The 17,536-nt window shown below is 44.9% G+C and overlaps 2 protein-coding genes across 3 annotated transcripts in view; both read left to right on the top strand.

Moving 5' to 3' along the window:
• Window positions 1-17,536, top strand: part of fid (fire dancer) — a 223,549-nt gene that overhangs the window by 32,671 nt on the left and 173,342 nt on the right. The gene's annotated exons all lie outside the window — the stretch shown is intronic.
• On the top strand, window positions 5,214-12,680 carry LOC138363297 (antifreeze protein Maxi-like). The gene is made up of 4 exons (XM_069322311.1): window positions 5,214-5,354; window positions 10,705-11,203; window positions 11,453-11,598; window positions 12,453-12,680. Exons 1-4 carry the CDS (start codon window positions 5,214-5,216, stop codon window positions 12,678-12,680), a joined length of 1,014 nt encoding a protein of 337 aa, XP_069178412.1.

Below are 17,536 nucleotides of genomic sequence, written 5' to 3'. Positions count from 1 at the left end.
TTCCGTGCGTCCTTGTTAGTGTTCCGTGCGACCTTGTTAGTGTTCCGTGCGACCTTGTTAGTGTTCCGTGCATCCTTGCTAGTGTTCCGTGCGACCTTGGTGGTGTTCCGTGCGTCCTTGTTAGTGTTCCGTGCGTCCTTGTTAGTGTTCCGTGCGTCCTTGCTAGTGTTCCGTGCGACCTTGGTGGTGTTCCGTGCGTCCTTGTTAGTGTTCCGTGCGTCCTTGTTAGTGTTCCGTGCGACCTTGTTAGTGTTCCGTGCGTCCTTGCTAGTGTTCCGTGCGACCTTGGTGGTGTTCCGTGCGTCCTTGTTAGTGTTCCGTGCGTCCTTGTTAGTGTTCCGTGCGACCTTGTTAGTGTTCCGTGCGACCTTGTTAGTGTTCCGTGCATCCTTGCTAGTGTTCCGTGCGACCTTGGTGGTGTTCCGTGCGTCCTTGTTAGTGTTCCGTGCGTCCTTGTTAGTGTTCCGTGCGACCTTGCTAGTGTTCCGTGCGTCCTTGCTAGTGTTCCGTGCGACCTTGGTGGTGTTCCGTGCGTCCTTGTTAGTGTTCCGTGCGTCCTTGTTAGTGTTCCGTGCGACCTTGATAGTGTTCCGTGCGTCCTTGCTAGTGTTCCGTGCGACCTTGGTGGTGTTCCGTGCGTCCTTGTTAGTGTTCCGTGCGTCCTTGTTAGTGTTCCGTGCGACCTTGTTAGTGTTCCGTGCGACCTTGTTAGTGTTCCGTGCATCCTTGCTAGTGTTCCGTGCGACCTTGGTGGTGTTCCGTGCGTCCTTGTTAGTGTTCCGTGCGTCCTTGTTAGTGTTCCGTGCGACCTTGTTAGTGTTCCGTGCGTCCTTGCTAGTGTTCCGTGCGACCTTGGTGGTGTTCCATGCGTCCTTGTTAGTGTTCCGTGCGTCCTTGTTAGTGTTCCGTGCGACCTTGTTAGTGTTCCGTGCGACCTTGTTAGTGTTCCGTGCATCCTTGCTAGTGTTCCGTGCGACCTTGGTGGTGTTCCGTGCGTCCTTGTTAGTGTTCCATGTGTCCTTGCTAGTGTTCCGTGGGAGATGTAATGAGAGACAGGATAAATACCAGCTGGTATAGAAGAATTTACAATATTTTGCAAACTCACGTATTTCAAGTTTTTCAAGAGAGAGAGAGAGAGAGAGAGAGAGAGAGAGAGAGAGAGAGAGAGAGAGAGAGAGAGAGAGAGAGAGAGAGAGAGAGAGAGAGAGAGAGAGAGAGAGAGAGAGCTTGGACTGGAATGATGGGGGTGTCCAGGACACGTGGTGCCCTCTTGCAGCCGCAGTAAGAAACAGTAGGGACCCAAAGTGTAAACAAACTGATGGCCACAAAGTGTTACAATTTTCTGGGTTCTCGTAAGTTACAATGGCAGTAATGTTATCAAATGTATCGTAAATGTGTGTTAACTTTCTCAGTGAATGTTGTACGAATGTTTTATGTTAAAAATCCAACATAAAAATAGGGGTCCTGACGGCTGAATAGACAGCGCTCGGGGTTCGTAGTCCTAAGAGTCCGGGTTCAATCCCCGGTGGATGCTGAAACAAATGAGCAGAGTTTCTTTCACCCCTGATGTTCCTGTTCACCTAGCAGTAAATAGGTACCTAGGAGTTAGACAGCTGCTACGGGCTGCTTCCTGGGGATGTATGTGTGAAAATTAAAACTAAGGACTTGCCCGAAACGCTATGCGTGCTACTGGCTGTACTAGAATGTAAGAACTTGTGTGTATATATATATATATATATATATATATATATATATATATATATATATATATATGAAAAACTATGTCCCGAGGCTGTATTATCCGTCTGAGCAATACAGCTCTAACAGGAAAATTTGGGTCCAGCAGCATGTACAACCCGTCCTCAGACCAAGTCCATTCCATCCAGCGGTCGATCTCAAAGACGCATTCACCAATTTTAACATGCTGTTCATTCAAAATAGGAATTTTCTCAAATATAAATTGGGTGAAGCATTTACAACGTTGTAGTTCGAACAAAAGTCGTCAGGGAAGCACTAGTTCCGGAAGTGTTCGAACATCATCAGTTGTGCGTCGTGCAGCCCGTCCTCCAAATAAAGATCCAAAAGTAATTCCATGCACCCGCCAAACCCACTGTTTATGAATGAAAAGCGGTTTACACACGACTCACAACTGCTGACGTTCGAACATATCCGGAACAAGTGCTTCACTGACGAATTTTGTTCGAATCACAACGCTATAAATGCTTCACCCACGTACTACAAATACAAATAATCGCCAACAGAACCTAAACACCTAACCTAACCTAACCTATATATGCACAACATGCTAATATATTATAATATTAATTTATACTTGAGAAAATTCCCGTTTTGAATGAACAGCATGTTAAAATTTATGAATGCGTCTGTGGGGTTGACCGCTGAATGTAATGGACTTGAGTCGAGGACGGGTTGCTGTAAATGCTTCACCCACGTACTACATCCTTTCCTCGTAGTTCTGGGATTAGTCTAGTGGCATTCCTGTGTGTGTGTGTGTGTGTGTTTTCGCAGGAACACAGCCCAGGCTCCAGCTCCTGGGCCCTATCACGTGCGCATTAATTATGTGTGATCTGCCTTCAGTTCATTCATATCGTATTCACTTGTCATTCCGAGCACCAACTTAGTCTGGTGATATGTCGCCGGGATCCAGCCACTTACTGCCTTCGCTCTGAAGACACGTCATGTATCTCTCTGGCTCAGGTGGGTGTTCACCTCCATTAGTGTCCCATCGTCGTCCTGGTCTGTGTCTTTACTACTTGTCACTGCAGGATCGACCTGTTAGCTCTTGGACCCCGCCTTTTGAACAGGCGGATATACTGAATTCAGACCTATTTTCGTGCCATATCTACTACATATATATTTCTCTCTAACACACACACACATGGGGGGGGGGGGCGGTAGCTGAGCGGACAGCACGCTGGACGCGTGATCTTGTGGTCCCGGCTTCGATTCCAGGCGCCGACGAGAAACAATGGGCAGAGTTTCTTTCACCCTAATACACTTGTTATCTAGCAGTAAATAGGTACCTGGGAGTTAGTCAGCTGTTATGGAGCTGCTTCCTGGGTGTGTGTGAGGGGAGGGGGGGGGGACATTAGTTAGTAGTTACAGTTGATTGGTTGAGAGGCGGGCCGAAAGAGCAGAGCTCAACCCCCGCAAACACAACTAGATGAATACAACTACGTGAATACCCCCAGGATGCAGTCCGTAGCAGCTGTCTAACTTTCAGGTACCTATTTACTGTTAAGTGAACAGAGGCATAAAGTGAAAGAAACTCTGCCCATTTGTTTCAGCCTCGGCCGGGAATCAAACACGTGCTCTTATGACTACGACCGAGAGCTGAATTCACCTAATTGTATTCACCTAGTTGTGCTTGTTGGGGGTTGAGCTCTGCTCTTCCGGCCCGCCTCTCAACCAATCAACTGTAACTACTAACTAATGTCCCCCCCCCTCCCCTCACACACCCAGGAAGCAGCTCCGTAACAGCTGACGAACTCCCAGGTACCTATTTACTGCTAGATAACAGGGGCATAGGGTGAAAGAAACTGCCCATTGTTTCTCTCCGACGCCGGGATCGAACCCGGGACCACAGGATCATTTGTTCAGCGTGCTGTCCGCTCGGCCACCGGCTCCCCTAGTGTGTGTGTGTGTGGTATATAAAATATGTTATATACCATGTGGTATATGCCGTGATGTATATGGATTGTGGTATACATACCGCCTGGTATATTCCATGTGGTATACACATTGTGGCATGTACCCCGTGGTATGTGTAGTCACCACACATACCACAACACAACTTTGCAGTGGGTGAATATGGTGGTGTTTAATTAGCTCTAATTGTAAAATATACGTGAGACTTTCTGGGAATGTCAGGTGTTGGATCAGGTGTACATGTCTGGTGTTGGATCAGGTGTACATGTCTGGTGTTGGATCAGGTGTACATGTCTGGTGTTGGATCAGGTGTACATGTCTGGTGTTGGATCAGGTGTACATGTCTGGTGTTGGATCAGGTGTACATGTCTGGTGTTGGATCAGGTGTACATGTCTGGTGTTGGATCAGGTGTACATGTCTGGTGTTGGATCAGGTGTACATGTCTGGTGTTGGATCAGGTGTACATGTCTGGTGATGGATCAGGTGTACATGTCTGGTGTTGGATCAGGTGTACATGTCTAGTGTTGGATCAGGTGTACATGTCTGGTGTTGGATCAGGTGTACATGTCTGGTGTTGGATCAGGTGTACATGTCTGGTGTTGGATCAGGTGTACATGTCTGGTGTTGGATCAGGTGTACATGTCTGGTGATGGATCAGGTGTACATGTCTGGTGTTGGATCAGGTGTACATGTCTGGTGTTGGATCAGGTGTACATGTCTGGTGTTGGATCAGGTGTACATGTCTGGTGATGGATCAGATGTACATGTCTGGTGTTGGATCAGGTGTACATGTCTGGTGATGGATCAGGTGTACATGTCTGGTGATGGATCAGGTGTACATGTCTGGTGATGGATCAGGTGTACATGTCTGGTGATGGATCAGGTGTACATGTCTGGTGATGGATCAGGTGTACATGTCTGGTGATGGATCAGATGTACATGTCTGGTGATGGATCAGATGTACATGTAAAAAAAACACAAAACTGAGTAAGAAGTCACAAAAGAATTATTAGACAAACACCGCAGCTAAATACGCAGAGAAAGACCGAAAACAGACCAACGAAGAAGAAGATTCATAAAACAGACCAATTAAGATGAGGATAATCGTAAAACAGACCACTTAAGAAGAAGATTATCATAAAACTGGCCAATTAAAAGGAGAACTATCACAAAAGCGACCAAAAAAAGGTAAGTGGAAAACTAGATGGCGGCAAGAGACCACGGTGGGCGGGAGTGGGGCTAGGCTAGCTGACGCTGTTAATGGTGTTGGCGCCGTCAGCGGGGCCGCCCACCACCACCACCACCACCACCACCGTTGACATTTGGGCGGACCGTCAATAACTGGCTGGAGCTGCCCACACGCCCAAGTTGTTTATACACATACACTGCCATACCAAATTGGTCCCGCCCTGAAATGTTATCGGAGTGTATACGGAGACTGGCCGCTCACTTTGATGCTTCGTTCACCGGCAGATGAACGTGTTTTCGTGACACGGAACGTGACAGTTCCGTGTGTTTCTTCACTATATTTACCTGAGTTTACATGAATTTACTTGATGGCCACCATCTCACTAGTGGGCTCGATAAGGACAGGAAGCCGACGGCTTGTCATAGATATCGTATTGTTCTAGATTTGATCAAGTTGGATTCTGAAATTCAGCAGTGTATTGACTTTAGGGCTTCGGTAGGTAGGCTGTTCCATGGGGTGTATAATCCATAGTGTTATAAACTCATAGAACGTGTGTACGTGTAGCAGGGGATGACACGTGTGTAGCCCTACTACATACGTGTTCCTAGAGCCTTCACACGTGTCACCTGGGCTACACACACATCACCAGGGGCTACACGCACACGTCATCAGGGGCTACATACACACGTCACCAGGGGCTACACGCACACGTCACCAGGGGCTACATACACACGTCACCAGGGACTACACGCACATGTCACCAGGGGCTACACACACACGTCACCAGGGACTATACGCACACGTCACCAGGGGCTACACACACATGTCACTAGGGGCTACACGCACATGTCACCAGGGGCTACATACACACGTCACCAGGGGCTACACACACATGTCACCAGGGGCTACACACACATGTCACCAGGGACTACACGCACACGTCACCAGGGGCTACACACACATGTCACTAGGGGCTACACGCACATGTCACCAGGGGCTACACACATGTCACTAGGGACTACACGCACACGTCACCAGGGACTACACGCACACGTCACCAGGGGCTACATACACACGTCACCAGGGACTACACGCACACGTCACCAGGGGCTACACACACATGTCACCAGGGACTACACGCACATGTCACCAGGGACTACACGCACATGTCACTAGGGGCTACACACACACGTCACCATGGACTACACGCACACGTCACCAGGGGCTACACACACATGTCACCAGGGACTACACGCACATGTCACCAGGGGCTACATACACATGTCACCAGGGGCTACATACACACGTCACCAGGGACTACACGCACATGTCACCAGGGGCTACACACGTGTCACCAGGGACTACACGCACACGTCACCAGGGGCTACATACACATGTCACCAGGGGCTACACGCACACGTCACCAGGGGCTACACACATGTCACCAGGGGCTACACACGTATCACCAATGGCTATACACACATGCCACTAGGGGCTACACGCACACGTCACCAGGGGCTACATACACACGTCACCAGGGGCTACACGCACACGTCACCAGGGGCTACATACACATGTCACCAGGGGCTACACGCACACGTCACCAGGGGCTACACACATGTCACCAGGGGCTACACACGTATCACCAATGGCTATACATACACACGTCACCAGGGGCTACACACACATGACACCAGGGGCTACACGCACACGTCACCAGGGGCTACATACACATGTCACCAGGGGCTACACGCACACATCACCAGGGGCTACACACATGTCACCAGGGGCTACACACGTATCACCAATGGCTATACATACACACGTCACCAGGGGCTACACACACATGACACCAGGGGCTACACGCACACGTCACTAGGGGCTACACACAAATGTCACCAGGGGCTACACGCACACGTCACCAGGGGCTACACACACATGTCACCAGGGGCTACACGCACACGTCACCAGGGGCTACACGCACACGTCACCAGGGGCTACACGCACACGTCACCAGGGGCTACACACGTATCACCAGGGGGCTACACACAAATGTCACCAGGGGGGCTACACACGTATCACCAGGGGGGCTACACACACATGTCACCAGGGGGGCTACACACGTATCACCAGGGGGCTACACACAAATGTCACCAGGGGGGCTACACACGTATCACCAGGGGGGCTACACACACATGTCACCAGGGGGCTACACACGTATCACCAGGGGGCTACACACAAATGTCACCAGGGGGGCTACACACACATGTCACCAGGGGGGCTACACACGTATCACCAGGGGGCTACACACAAATGTCACCAGGGGGGCTACACACGTATCACCAGGGGGCTACACACGTATCACCAGGGGGCTACACACAAATGTCACCAGGGGGGCTACACACGTATCACCAGGGGGGCTACACACGTATCACCAGGGGGCTACACACAAATGTCACCAGGGGGGCTACACACGTATCACCAGGGGGCTACACACAAATGTCACCAGGGGCTACAGACGTCACTAAGGGCTGCACAAATGGCTATGCCGAGAGAGACAAAGGAGACATTGATTATAATTTCAAAGGTCAGGTTCGATTGGCGAGGTGATTGTGCTATTCAACCAACGTCCCATCCAGTCAGTTCCTCTCTGATTCCTTGTACTCTAGCAAACAATCACGCATATACTCACTCGCTCACTCACTCACTCACGCATTTACACTCATTCCCACATGTCCCTGAGTATAACCAAACATACCCAAGGGAATGTTTGGTTATTCCATTACACATGTAAGCTATGAAGTGTCAAGGTTTTTAACTTTATTTTGCAAATTTTGTTTTCTCTTTATTAAATAATATACAGTAAACATGTCGTACTACATTACATATAGTTTATATAATTGATATGAAATCAATGTTTCATATCATCACAGAACATGAGCCTTAAGCCCCAAATATTAGACTTGATCCTGCCATGCAAAAACTCCAGTATTGCACAATTGCATGTTTTTGCACTCTTTTTCTTCACGTTTAGCCGCAAATATCGTCCGTGATTCACATATAGTCGCATATATCGCCCGTCATTTATATTTAGCAGTATATAAAGTCCGCGATTTACATTTAGCATCATATATCGTCCGTTATTTACATTTAACAACATATATCGTCCGTGATTCACATTTGCGGCATATTTCGTCCATATTTACACTTTACGCTGACAATGTATGAACAGATTTACAAAGTAATTCATAAAGAATTACTGTACGCGGTTACACATAAATAATGTTGGTGCGGTACAGTGAGATGGTTTCCATATAATTTTCAAGCTATGATAGCACCTTGTGTTTAATTACGCAGCATTAAATATTTTCTTCAGTCTATATAGACATAGCTTTTGATAATTTCAAAAACTTGTATTAAATCACCTCTTATTCTTCCTATTTCAAAACCGAACAAATCAGTTAGGATTTGTTTCAGTCTTTGTATTGTATCTGTTTCTCGCTGCTGAACACCTTTAAATTTGTCAATAGTCTTTCAAATATGGAAAGAACACTGTACGTAAAATTCCTTATCATGACATTCTGATAAACTACACGAAGTTAAGAGTTTTTTCAGATGGATGGTAAAGACCTCTCAGCAATGCCTTATTGGGCTTTAAAAAAGGCGAAGAATCACTGCATATATATAGAAAAAATATATTTATGTAGGTAAATATACATATACCGATAATTTTTTAAGTGATGGAAGCTGAAATTCCGGACTTTTGGAGATTTTTAAAAATTCTTCCTAGACGCGAATTTTGACACCTGAATCCAGGACATTTCTTGAAAAATACGGTCGTATGGCAGCCAACAGTACAGGCTGGACGCCGATTTACACATACAACAAATCAAATCCCCCAACAGCAACTTCAAATTTCACCAAAAAACATCAAAATCAGTCAAGAAAAAATCCAGATCCGCCAAAAAAAAAAAAATTCCATTTCGCCAACAAAAAAAATCGAATACCGTCAACGAAAAAAACGAAATCCGCCCCAAAAAATTATAAATCCGCCAACAAAAAAAATCCAATTATGTCAACGAAAAAAGATCCAAATCAGCCAATAAAACCATTCTAATTCTAAGGACAAAAAATCCAAGTCTACAAAAAAATCCAAATCCGCCAACGAAGAATTCCAAATCCGCCAACAAAAAAAAGCTAATTCCAAGGACAAAAAATTCAAATCCGCCAACAAAAAAGTCCAAATCTCCCAACAAAAGTTTTCCAAATCCGCCAATAAAAGAATCTAAATCCGACAACAAAAAATCCAAATCCGACTACAAAAAAATCAATTCTCCCAACAAAAAATCCAAATCCCTTAAAAAAAAATCAAATTCCGCCAACAAAATATTCAAAATTCGCCAACAAAACAATTCCAAAACCACCAACAATTTTTTTTAATCCGTCAACAAAAAAAAAAAAAAAATCCAAATCTGCCACCAAAAAAATTTCAAAGTCCGCCCAAAAAATAATTCCAATTCTGCCAACTAAAAAGTTTCCAATTCCACCAAAACAAAAAAGCTCCAAATCTGCAAACAGAATCGAAAATGTATTTGTACTCACAGAACAGGTGAGGCGGTGTAAGGGAGCAGCAGGGCCCAGCGGAGGGTAAGGGGCAAACACGACACAAGCGAGAGTGAAGATGTCGTAGGACTACCCGGTCCTCCTGTTTAGATAGTAGTTTTTGTAACTATGTTCACCATTTAGGCGCCTGACAGCTGGATGGACAGCGCTTCGGATTCGTAGTCCTGAGGTTCCGGGTTCGATCCCCGGTGGAGGCGGAGACAAATGGGCAAAATGTTTCTTTCACCCTCAAGCCCCTATTACCTAGCAGTAAATAGGTACCTGGGAGTATATGTACTATGGTCCTCATCGTTACTATAAGCACTACAAAGAGTACTACCTCAGCTATGTAGGACTGAGAACAGGAGATACTTTTTCACCAACAGGGTTATTAACCCATGGAACCGCCTACCCGCGAAGCCGTTAATGCCAAAAGGCTGTTGGGTTTTAATGTACAGCTGGAAAAGATCACCAAGTCAAATGGTGGGACCTTCGACCTTCCTGTCCTTGTCGCAATCTGCCCTCTTAAAATTACGTCACTTTTCGCTCGTATGTGCGCTATGGCCAAAAATGGATGTAATTTGAAATGAAATTGGTTCTCGAAAGTGACGTACTGTCCCGTTGTCTGTTTTGAGTCCTCCGGCTTACTGGATTAGGTTAAGAGAAGAAACTTTCAATTAACGGGTTTCATGACGTTTTGAAACTTTAAGAGAACTTCCTACTCTCCTAACCGACCAGAGGACCCTTAACTTGCTGCTTTGGAAAACAAAAATCCGAAATTTATTTTCAATTTTTTTCATTTTCAAATTACGTCCATTTTCAGCTATACAGTCAATCGGCCAAATTCAGACGTAATTTGTAAGAGGGACCGCGATGGGTTGTGTAAGGACCGCGCAAGGTAGCGAAGACAGTAACGGCCATGGCATTCCTGTAGCTACTCAACTTGATGCAATTTTGCTGCTGCTACTGTTGAGGCTTCTGTTTGTGCTGCTACTGTTGCAGCTTTTGTTTGTGCTGCTACTGTTGAGGCTTCTGTTTGTTCTGCTACTGTTGCAGCTTTTGTTTGTGCTGCAATTATTGAGGCTTCTGTTTGTGCTGCTAGTGTTGAGGCTGCGGTTTGTTCTGCTTCTGTTGAGGCTGCGCTTTGTGCTTCAGTTATTGAGGCTTCTGCTTGTGCTGCTACTGTTGAGCTGCGGTTTGTGCTGCTATTATTGAGGCTTCTGTTTGTCCTGCTTTTATTGAGGCTTTTGTTTGTGCTGCTACTGTTGAGGCTTCTGTTTGTGCTGCTATTATTGAGGCTTCTGTTTGTGCTGCTACTACTGAGGCTTCTGTTTGTGCTGCTACTACTGAGGCTTCTGTTTGTGCTGCTACTACTGAGGCTTCTGTTTGTGCTGCTACTACTGAGGCTTCTGTTTGTGCTGCTACTGTTGAGGCTTCTGTTTGTGCTGCTACTGTTGAGGCTTCTGTTTGTGCTGCTATTATTGAGGCTTCTGATTGTGCTGCTACTGTTGACGCTTATGTTTGTGCTGCTACTGTTGAGGTTTCTATTTGTGATGCTGGTATTCAGGCTTCTGTTGGTGCTGCTACTGGTGAGGCTTCTGTTTGTGCTGCTTCACGCGAGGATTCTGTTTATGCTGCTACTGTTGAGGCTTCGGTTGTGGCTACTATTGTTAAGGCTTCTGTTTGTGCTGCTGCTGCTATTTGGGCTTCTGTTGGTATTGCTACTGTCGAGGTTTCTCTTGGTGCTGTTACTCCGCTGCTCCATCTTATGCTATGTTGCTTCTGCTACTGTTGAAGGTTCTATTAGCGCTGCTATTGTTGAGGCTTTTGTTGCTGCTGCTACTGCTGAGGCTTCTGTTGGCGCCGTTAATGTCGAGGTATCTGTTGGCGCTGCTCGTGTTGAGGCTTCTGTCCTTGTGTTGCGTCTGTTTAGGCTTCTGTAGCTGCTACTACTACTACTGCGGCTTCTAATGATGAAGTTTCATTTGCAGTTGTCCCTGATGAGGCTTGTGTTACTCCACCTCCACCTGATGCTGATGTTGGTGCTGCTACTAATGTCGAGGCTTCTGTTACTGCTCCTAATGCTGCTGCTACTCAACGTGATGATAATGTTGTTGTTGCTGCTGCTGTTGCATCTGTAATTGGTGCCTTTATTGTTTTTATATTGTTGGTGCTGTTGATTGCTGCTACTGTTGCTGTTGCTAGTTTAATTCATTTATTATGCACCCCATACCCATCTTGTGGGCGGTAGTGGAAAGGGTTACAGAGACACATAATGGGTTCAGTGTAAGTTACAATCTTGATGAGCTAGTTACAAAATTCAATATACCTCGTCACATCATCAATGGGTTCGAGATTAACCAAAAGTACAGTTTCTAAATTAAGCAACTGACAAGTGTGGAGAGCTAGTGTCATAATTTTTATGCTGCTACTACTATAAGACCTCATACCGAAGTCACATAGATTATTTAGGTACTAAGCGGACAACCCGTTCTCGCAAATTTAATAAGTCAATATTGACTTATTAAATATGTGCATAGGTGACATACTTAACATAATAGTTTCCCTTGAAAAGCTTCATAGAAAACACCGACCTTACCTAACCTACTTAGTATGTTAAGATAAGCATCTTATTGCTTCGTAATTACAATTATTACCTAACCTATACCTATAATAGGTTAAGTAACAATTGTAATTACGAAGTTATAAGATGCTTATTTTAACATACTAAGTAGGTTAGGTAAGGTCGGTGTTTTCTATGAAGCTTTTCAAGGGAAACTATTATGTTAAGTATGTCACCTATGCACGCAACTAATAAGTCAATATTGACTTATTAAATTTGCGAGAACGGGTTGAAGCGGAAGGAAGTTAATATGACTGCATTGGTTATACAAGATCAGTCATCTCCACCAAAAATTTGTATCTGACCAGATAGTCTGGGAAACTGTCAAGCAAGTAACGGTCAATTATTGCAAACGTACATTGATGCAGACTCCAGATAGCATCTACAGTCAGGAGACAGCAGACCACAAACGTAGCGAGAGGACACTGACACGAGGCTACACAATAACACGCAGCAGACGTAAGATTCCAGAGCACGAAGAGAAGGCGGCAAAGAAAAAGAATAACGGCAGACGCAGACAGCCTCGTCGCCCTCGTGGCTGCCATCAGGAAATTGAAGTGTCAACCGCAGTCTTTGATTGTACTGAAAACTGTTAGCTCCTAAATGATTACCACTCATTAAACGAACACTGAAAATAAAAATAATGCACGCCGTGAAGAGTTAAAATTAGAAAGAAATATTTATGTAACGTCTAATTAAGTTGCCTCCTTTGCATTTGTTTCTTTAATGATCTTTTTCAATTTCTTTAAATATCTTGCAATGATTTTTTCAAGCACTCAGAATGTATTTCAACCTCTTGATATTTATTCCAGCATCGTAATTTATTTCGGCCTTTTACAAATGTTCTCAATTCTCAATTTATCTATTCCGTAACAGGTATATGTATGCGAATCCTCTTACAAATTACGTCTGAATTCGGTCGTTTGCCCGTATGACCGAAAATGGACGTAATTCATACGGACGTATTTTTAATTTTCAATGAAAAATAATTTAAAATAAATTTTTGATTTTTTTTTATTCCAAAACAGCAAGCAAGTTTTGCTGTTTCCTCTGGTAGGTTAGGAGGGCAAGAAGTTCTAAGGTTTCAAAACGTCATAAAACCCGTTAACTGAAAGTTTCCTCTCCTAACCTAACCGAGTAAGCCGGAGGACTCAAAACAGAAAACCGGACAGTACGTCACTTTCGTGAGCCGATTTCATTTCAAATTACGTCCATTTTTGGTCATAGCGCGCATACGGGCGAAAAGCGGCATAATTTTAGAAGACGGGTTGGATTCCGATATTCCTAACTGGAATTTATGTGATTCAGATATCCGCATTGGGATGGGTTTAGCAGCCCATTCTCTTAAATTGAAAATACTTATAGTAACGATGTCGTGGTAAGTACAAATATGTCGTTATGGCCCAGCAGATAGTAGCTTGACTTTTGTAGTATTGAATTTAGACAAGCCGGTAAAGTTTTTATATAAAAAACTTAAACAAGTTTTATGTTGCTAATAAAACTTAACCTAAGCATTCTAGGCCCAATACAGGCTATCTAAGGCCTATATATATGTGCTATACTAGGCCTACGAATATTTAAGTTGGGTTTTTAGATTTATTTTTTTTCCGGACTTTAATAAAAAAGTACAACAAATGTGGCTTAAGAGGCTCCATTACTACATATTGGTAAGATCAACTACATAGTTACCAAAAGTACTATCAAAGCAAAAGGATGGGTTGAGCCTAGACATTCTCAGTGGGATACTTCTTGCTTATGATATCCTTTGTTGAAACATTTACCATTCAAAAAGTACTTGAAACTATTATCTGAACATTAGGCACTCGTTGATCTGATCGAGTAGCATCCGGCAGAATCTAGTTGAGCAAGATCCAGTCCAGTAGGATCCGATCGAGCAGAATCCAGTCGAGTGTTCTCTGATCGAGTAGGATCCGGTTGAGTATGATCGAGTCTAGCAAAATCCGGTTGAGTATGATTGGGTTTAGCAGGATTTGGTCCAGCAAGTGACGCGAGCTCGGTGAGTAGGCTACTGGGTACCTAGGTGGGATGTCTGAATTAAAGCTGAGTGACTAAGTCTTCCTGCGAAAAGAGGTCGTAGACTTATTTTTTAAGAAACAATTAAGTAGTAAATAAAGACAATGATAAATAAATGTCCCGAAGACCTGCGTCATGATTGACGGCTCCTATATATGTCCTCCCACTTCCACTCGTCCATTATCCAACTATATTTCAAACTTGTTTGGTAATGTGTTCCATCAGTCTGAAACTCTGTTTCGTAACGATCTAAATTTATCCAACTGAAATAAATTATTTCGGGTTGTAACTAGAGCTGATATTTTTAGAACTATATTTATAGATCCCGTTTGAAATCTTTTCATCCAATTTTACGCATCATTCGTTCTCCCTTACTCTAGGGATTTGTGCGCTTTAGTCATGTCCTCTCTCTTATTATATAACACTTGTAAATATACTATGAAGGAAAATAGTTTAGTGTTTTAAGCAATTTAATATAAATTAGGAATTAGAAATCTCTTATTATATTCGTAGGCTTTCTGTAAGCCTATGATTAAGCCTATTTTATGTTCATTATTTCTCATGGTATAGATATAATATGAAACAATATTTTTTTTCCTCTGTATTTAACGCTCTTCGGGTTGTCAGTCATGGGTGAAGAGTTTGAGAATATTGATTCAATTGGTCTCAAGCTTTGATATTCACTACGTTTTTTGGAAGTTTGCCGTAGCAAAGCACAACGTACATATTATAACAAAATATACACTGAGGAAATTAGCCCCAAAAATGTGTTATCCTTATATTTTTCTGTGTTCGAAAATATTGTCAAGGTCTTGAATTTTTTTATATACATGTGTTGTTGAATTATGAAAATACATTTGGAAAATTATTAGTTAGACACAGCCCTCGTAGTAATAACTGTCATATACAAATTACCTTGTAAACATTGTAATACATTCTTTCTAAATTAACATCCCAAGATTTTAAACTTCGAATTTCGCAGCATAAATATTCTGTAAAAAAAAAAATTCCCAATTATCTAATACTGCATTTTTTCATTTGTCAGAAAATTCTCGCAATATTGATTGGGAGAGGTCTTTTCAATAATTAATTGTAAAATAATTTTCAACAAACATTATTGAATCTGCTTTAATACAAATTACAAATCCATACTGTATAAACAATAATAATGGTTTGTACAATTTGAATCCATTTTTTTAATTGATAAATTAAAAAAACTATTTGAGTTAGCTCATTAATACAGTTATCTCATTAGTATTGTCGCTTGCTGGACCTCGCACGCATTGGTCATTGGGCCTCCTGCTCTTGATATTATGTTCATGAACCAAAGACATTGTTTTTCGCCTCACATCTATCCTTCCTGCCCCCAACAACTGAATTGTAATTTACTATCAACATTATTATAGGTAAAAAATTGACTTCATTTGGATGATGGACAGATATGTAGTGTGAGAGACATACACACATACATATTCACATCTGTCACTGGGAGAGAATTTTGATATTAACAGGAAAACTAAATTGATTTATACTATTTACATGGATGGCAAGAACACATAAAATTATTAAAAAATAAATTAAATATCATGGGGCAATAATTATAATTATTGCCCCCTGCAATATGTTACAGAAAAATCTTCAGAACCAGATTAACTCAATTACGATATTTTTGAACGATGGAATTTGTAAATTCTAAAAATAGGCCATTGGCTCAAGGAGTTATGTTTTAAATAGAAAAATAATTAAGGTAATTTAGGTAAAACTTTCAATGAATAGTTGCAATTACTTTACATAAAAGTGAAAGTTTTCCATATTTAGGTGTTATATTACTTTAATTTGGAGCGGAAAGTTAATATAGAAAAAGTCATAAAGACAAAGAACATGTGAACACCCAGACCCGGAGAGAGAGAGAGAGAGAGAGAGAGAGAGAGAGAGAGAGAGAGAGAGAGAGAGAGAAGAAAGAAAGGAAGGAAGGAAGGAAGGAAGGAAGGAAGGAAGGAAGGAAGGGGGGAGTTAGAGAGGGAGAGAAGCAATCTCTCCCTTACACGTGGGCGTGTAAATAATTACACGCCCACGTCCGCTAGTCACAATTTCAAATCCGTTAGATACGCGCCAAAGTCCGTGAACATGTACAGTACTTGACGCTAGTAGTGTGTCAGCATCGGACTCGTTAGGTGGGTTGTTTGGGTTCGTAAGTTTCTAGTTAGGCTGAAAGGTTTTTTTTTTTACGGAGTGGCAAATCAAGAGAGCGGGTTGGTGTGTGGCAGCCAGCTGGTCGTAATGTCCTCCCCCGGCACCAAGCACACGTTCCTGCCTCCATAGGAACTCCCCCCTCACCCTGCTCCTCCCCAATCCCGCTCCCCAACCCTTAAAAATATGTAATTTCGAACCCTCTCCGTCCTGGGCCAAGTAATTTATTTGCCAAAGTTTAACCGTTGCGTGTCACACCTGGGCGGGTAGTGGTGGTGTCTCCCTCACACCCCGGGCCACACACCCCGGGCCACACACACCCCGGGCCACACACACCCCGGGCCACACACACCCCGGGCCACACACACCCCGGGCCACACACACCCCGGGCCACACACACCCCGGACCACACACACCCCGGGCCACACACACCCCGGGCCACACACCCCGAGCCACACACCCCCCAGGCCACACACACCTCAGACCACACACACCCCGGGCCACACACACCCCGGGCCACACACACCCCGGGCCACACACACCCCGGGCCACACACCCCGAGCCACACCCCCCCCAGGCCACACACACCTCAGGCCACACACACCCCGGACCACACACACCTCAGGCCACACACACCCCGGACCGCACACACCCCGGACCACACACACCCCGGGCCACACACACCCCGGGCCACACACACCCCGGGCCACACACACCCCGGGCCACACACCCCGAGCCACACACCCCCCAGGCCACACACACCTCAGACCACACACACCCCGGGCCACACACACCCCGGGCCACACACACCCCGGGCCACACACACCCCGGGCCACACACCCCGAGCCACACCCCCCCCCAGGCCACACACACCTCAGGCCACACACACCCCGGGCCACACACACCCCGGACCACACACACCTCAGGCCACACACACCCCGGACCACACACACCCCGGACCACACACACCCCGGGCCACACACACCCCGGGCCACACACACCTCAGGCCACACACACCTCAGGCCACACACACCCCGGACCACACACACCCCGGGCCACACACACCCCGGGCCACACACACCTCAGGCCACACACACCTCAGGCCACACACACCCCGGACCACACACACCCCGGACCACACACACCCCGGGCCACACACACCCCGGGCCACACACCCCGGGCCACACACCCCGAGTCACACACCCCCAGGCCACACACACCTCAGGCC

The sequence above is a fragment of the Procambarus clarkii genome, chromosome 10 (genome assembly GCF_040958095.1).
Source record: "Procambarus clarkii isolate CNS0578487 chromosome 10, FALCON_Pclarkii_2.0, whole genome shotgun sequence".
In the NCBI taxonomy this organism is placed as follows: Eukaryota; Metazoa; Arthropoda; class Malacostraca; order Decapoda; family Cambaridae; genus Procambarus; species Procambarus clarkii.
The sequence above is the reverse complement of the archived record's forward strand: the minus strand, read 5'-3'. Positions and strand labels throughout refer to the sequence as shown.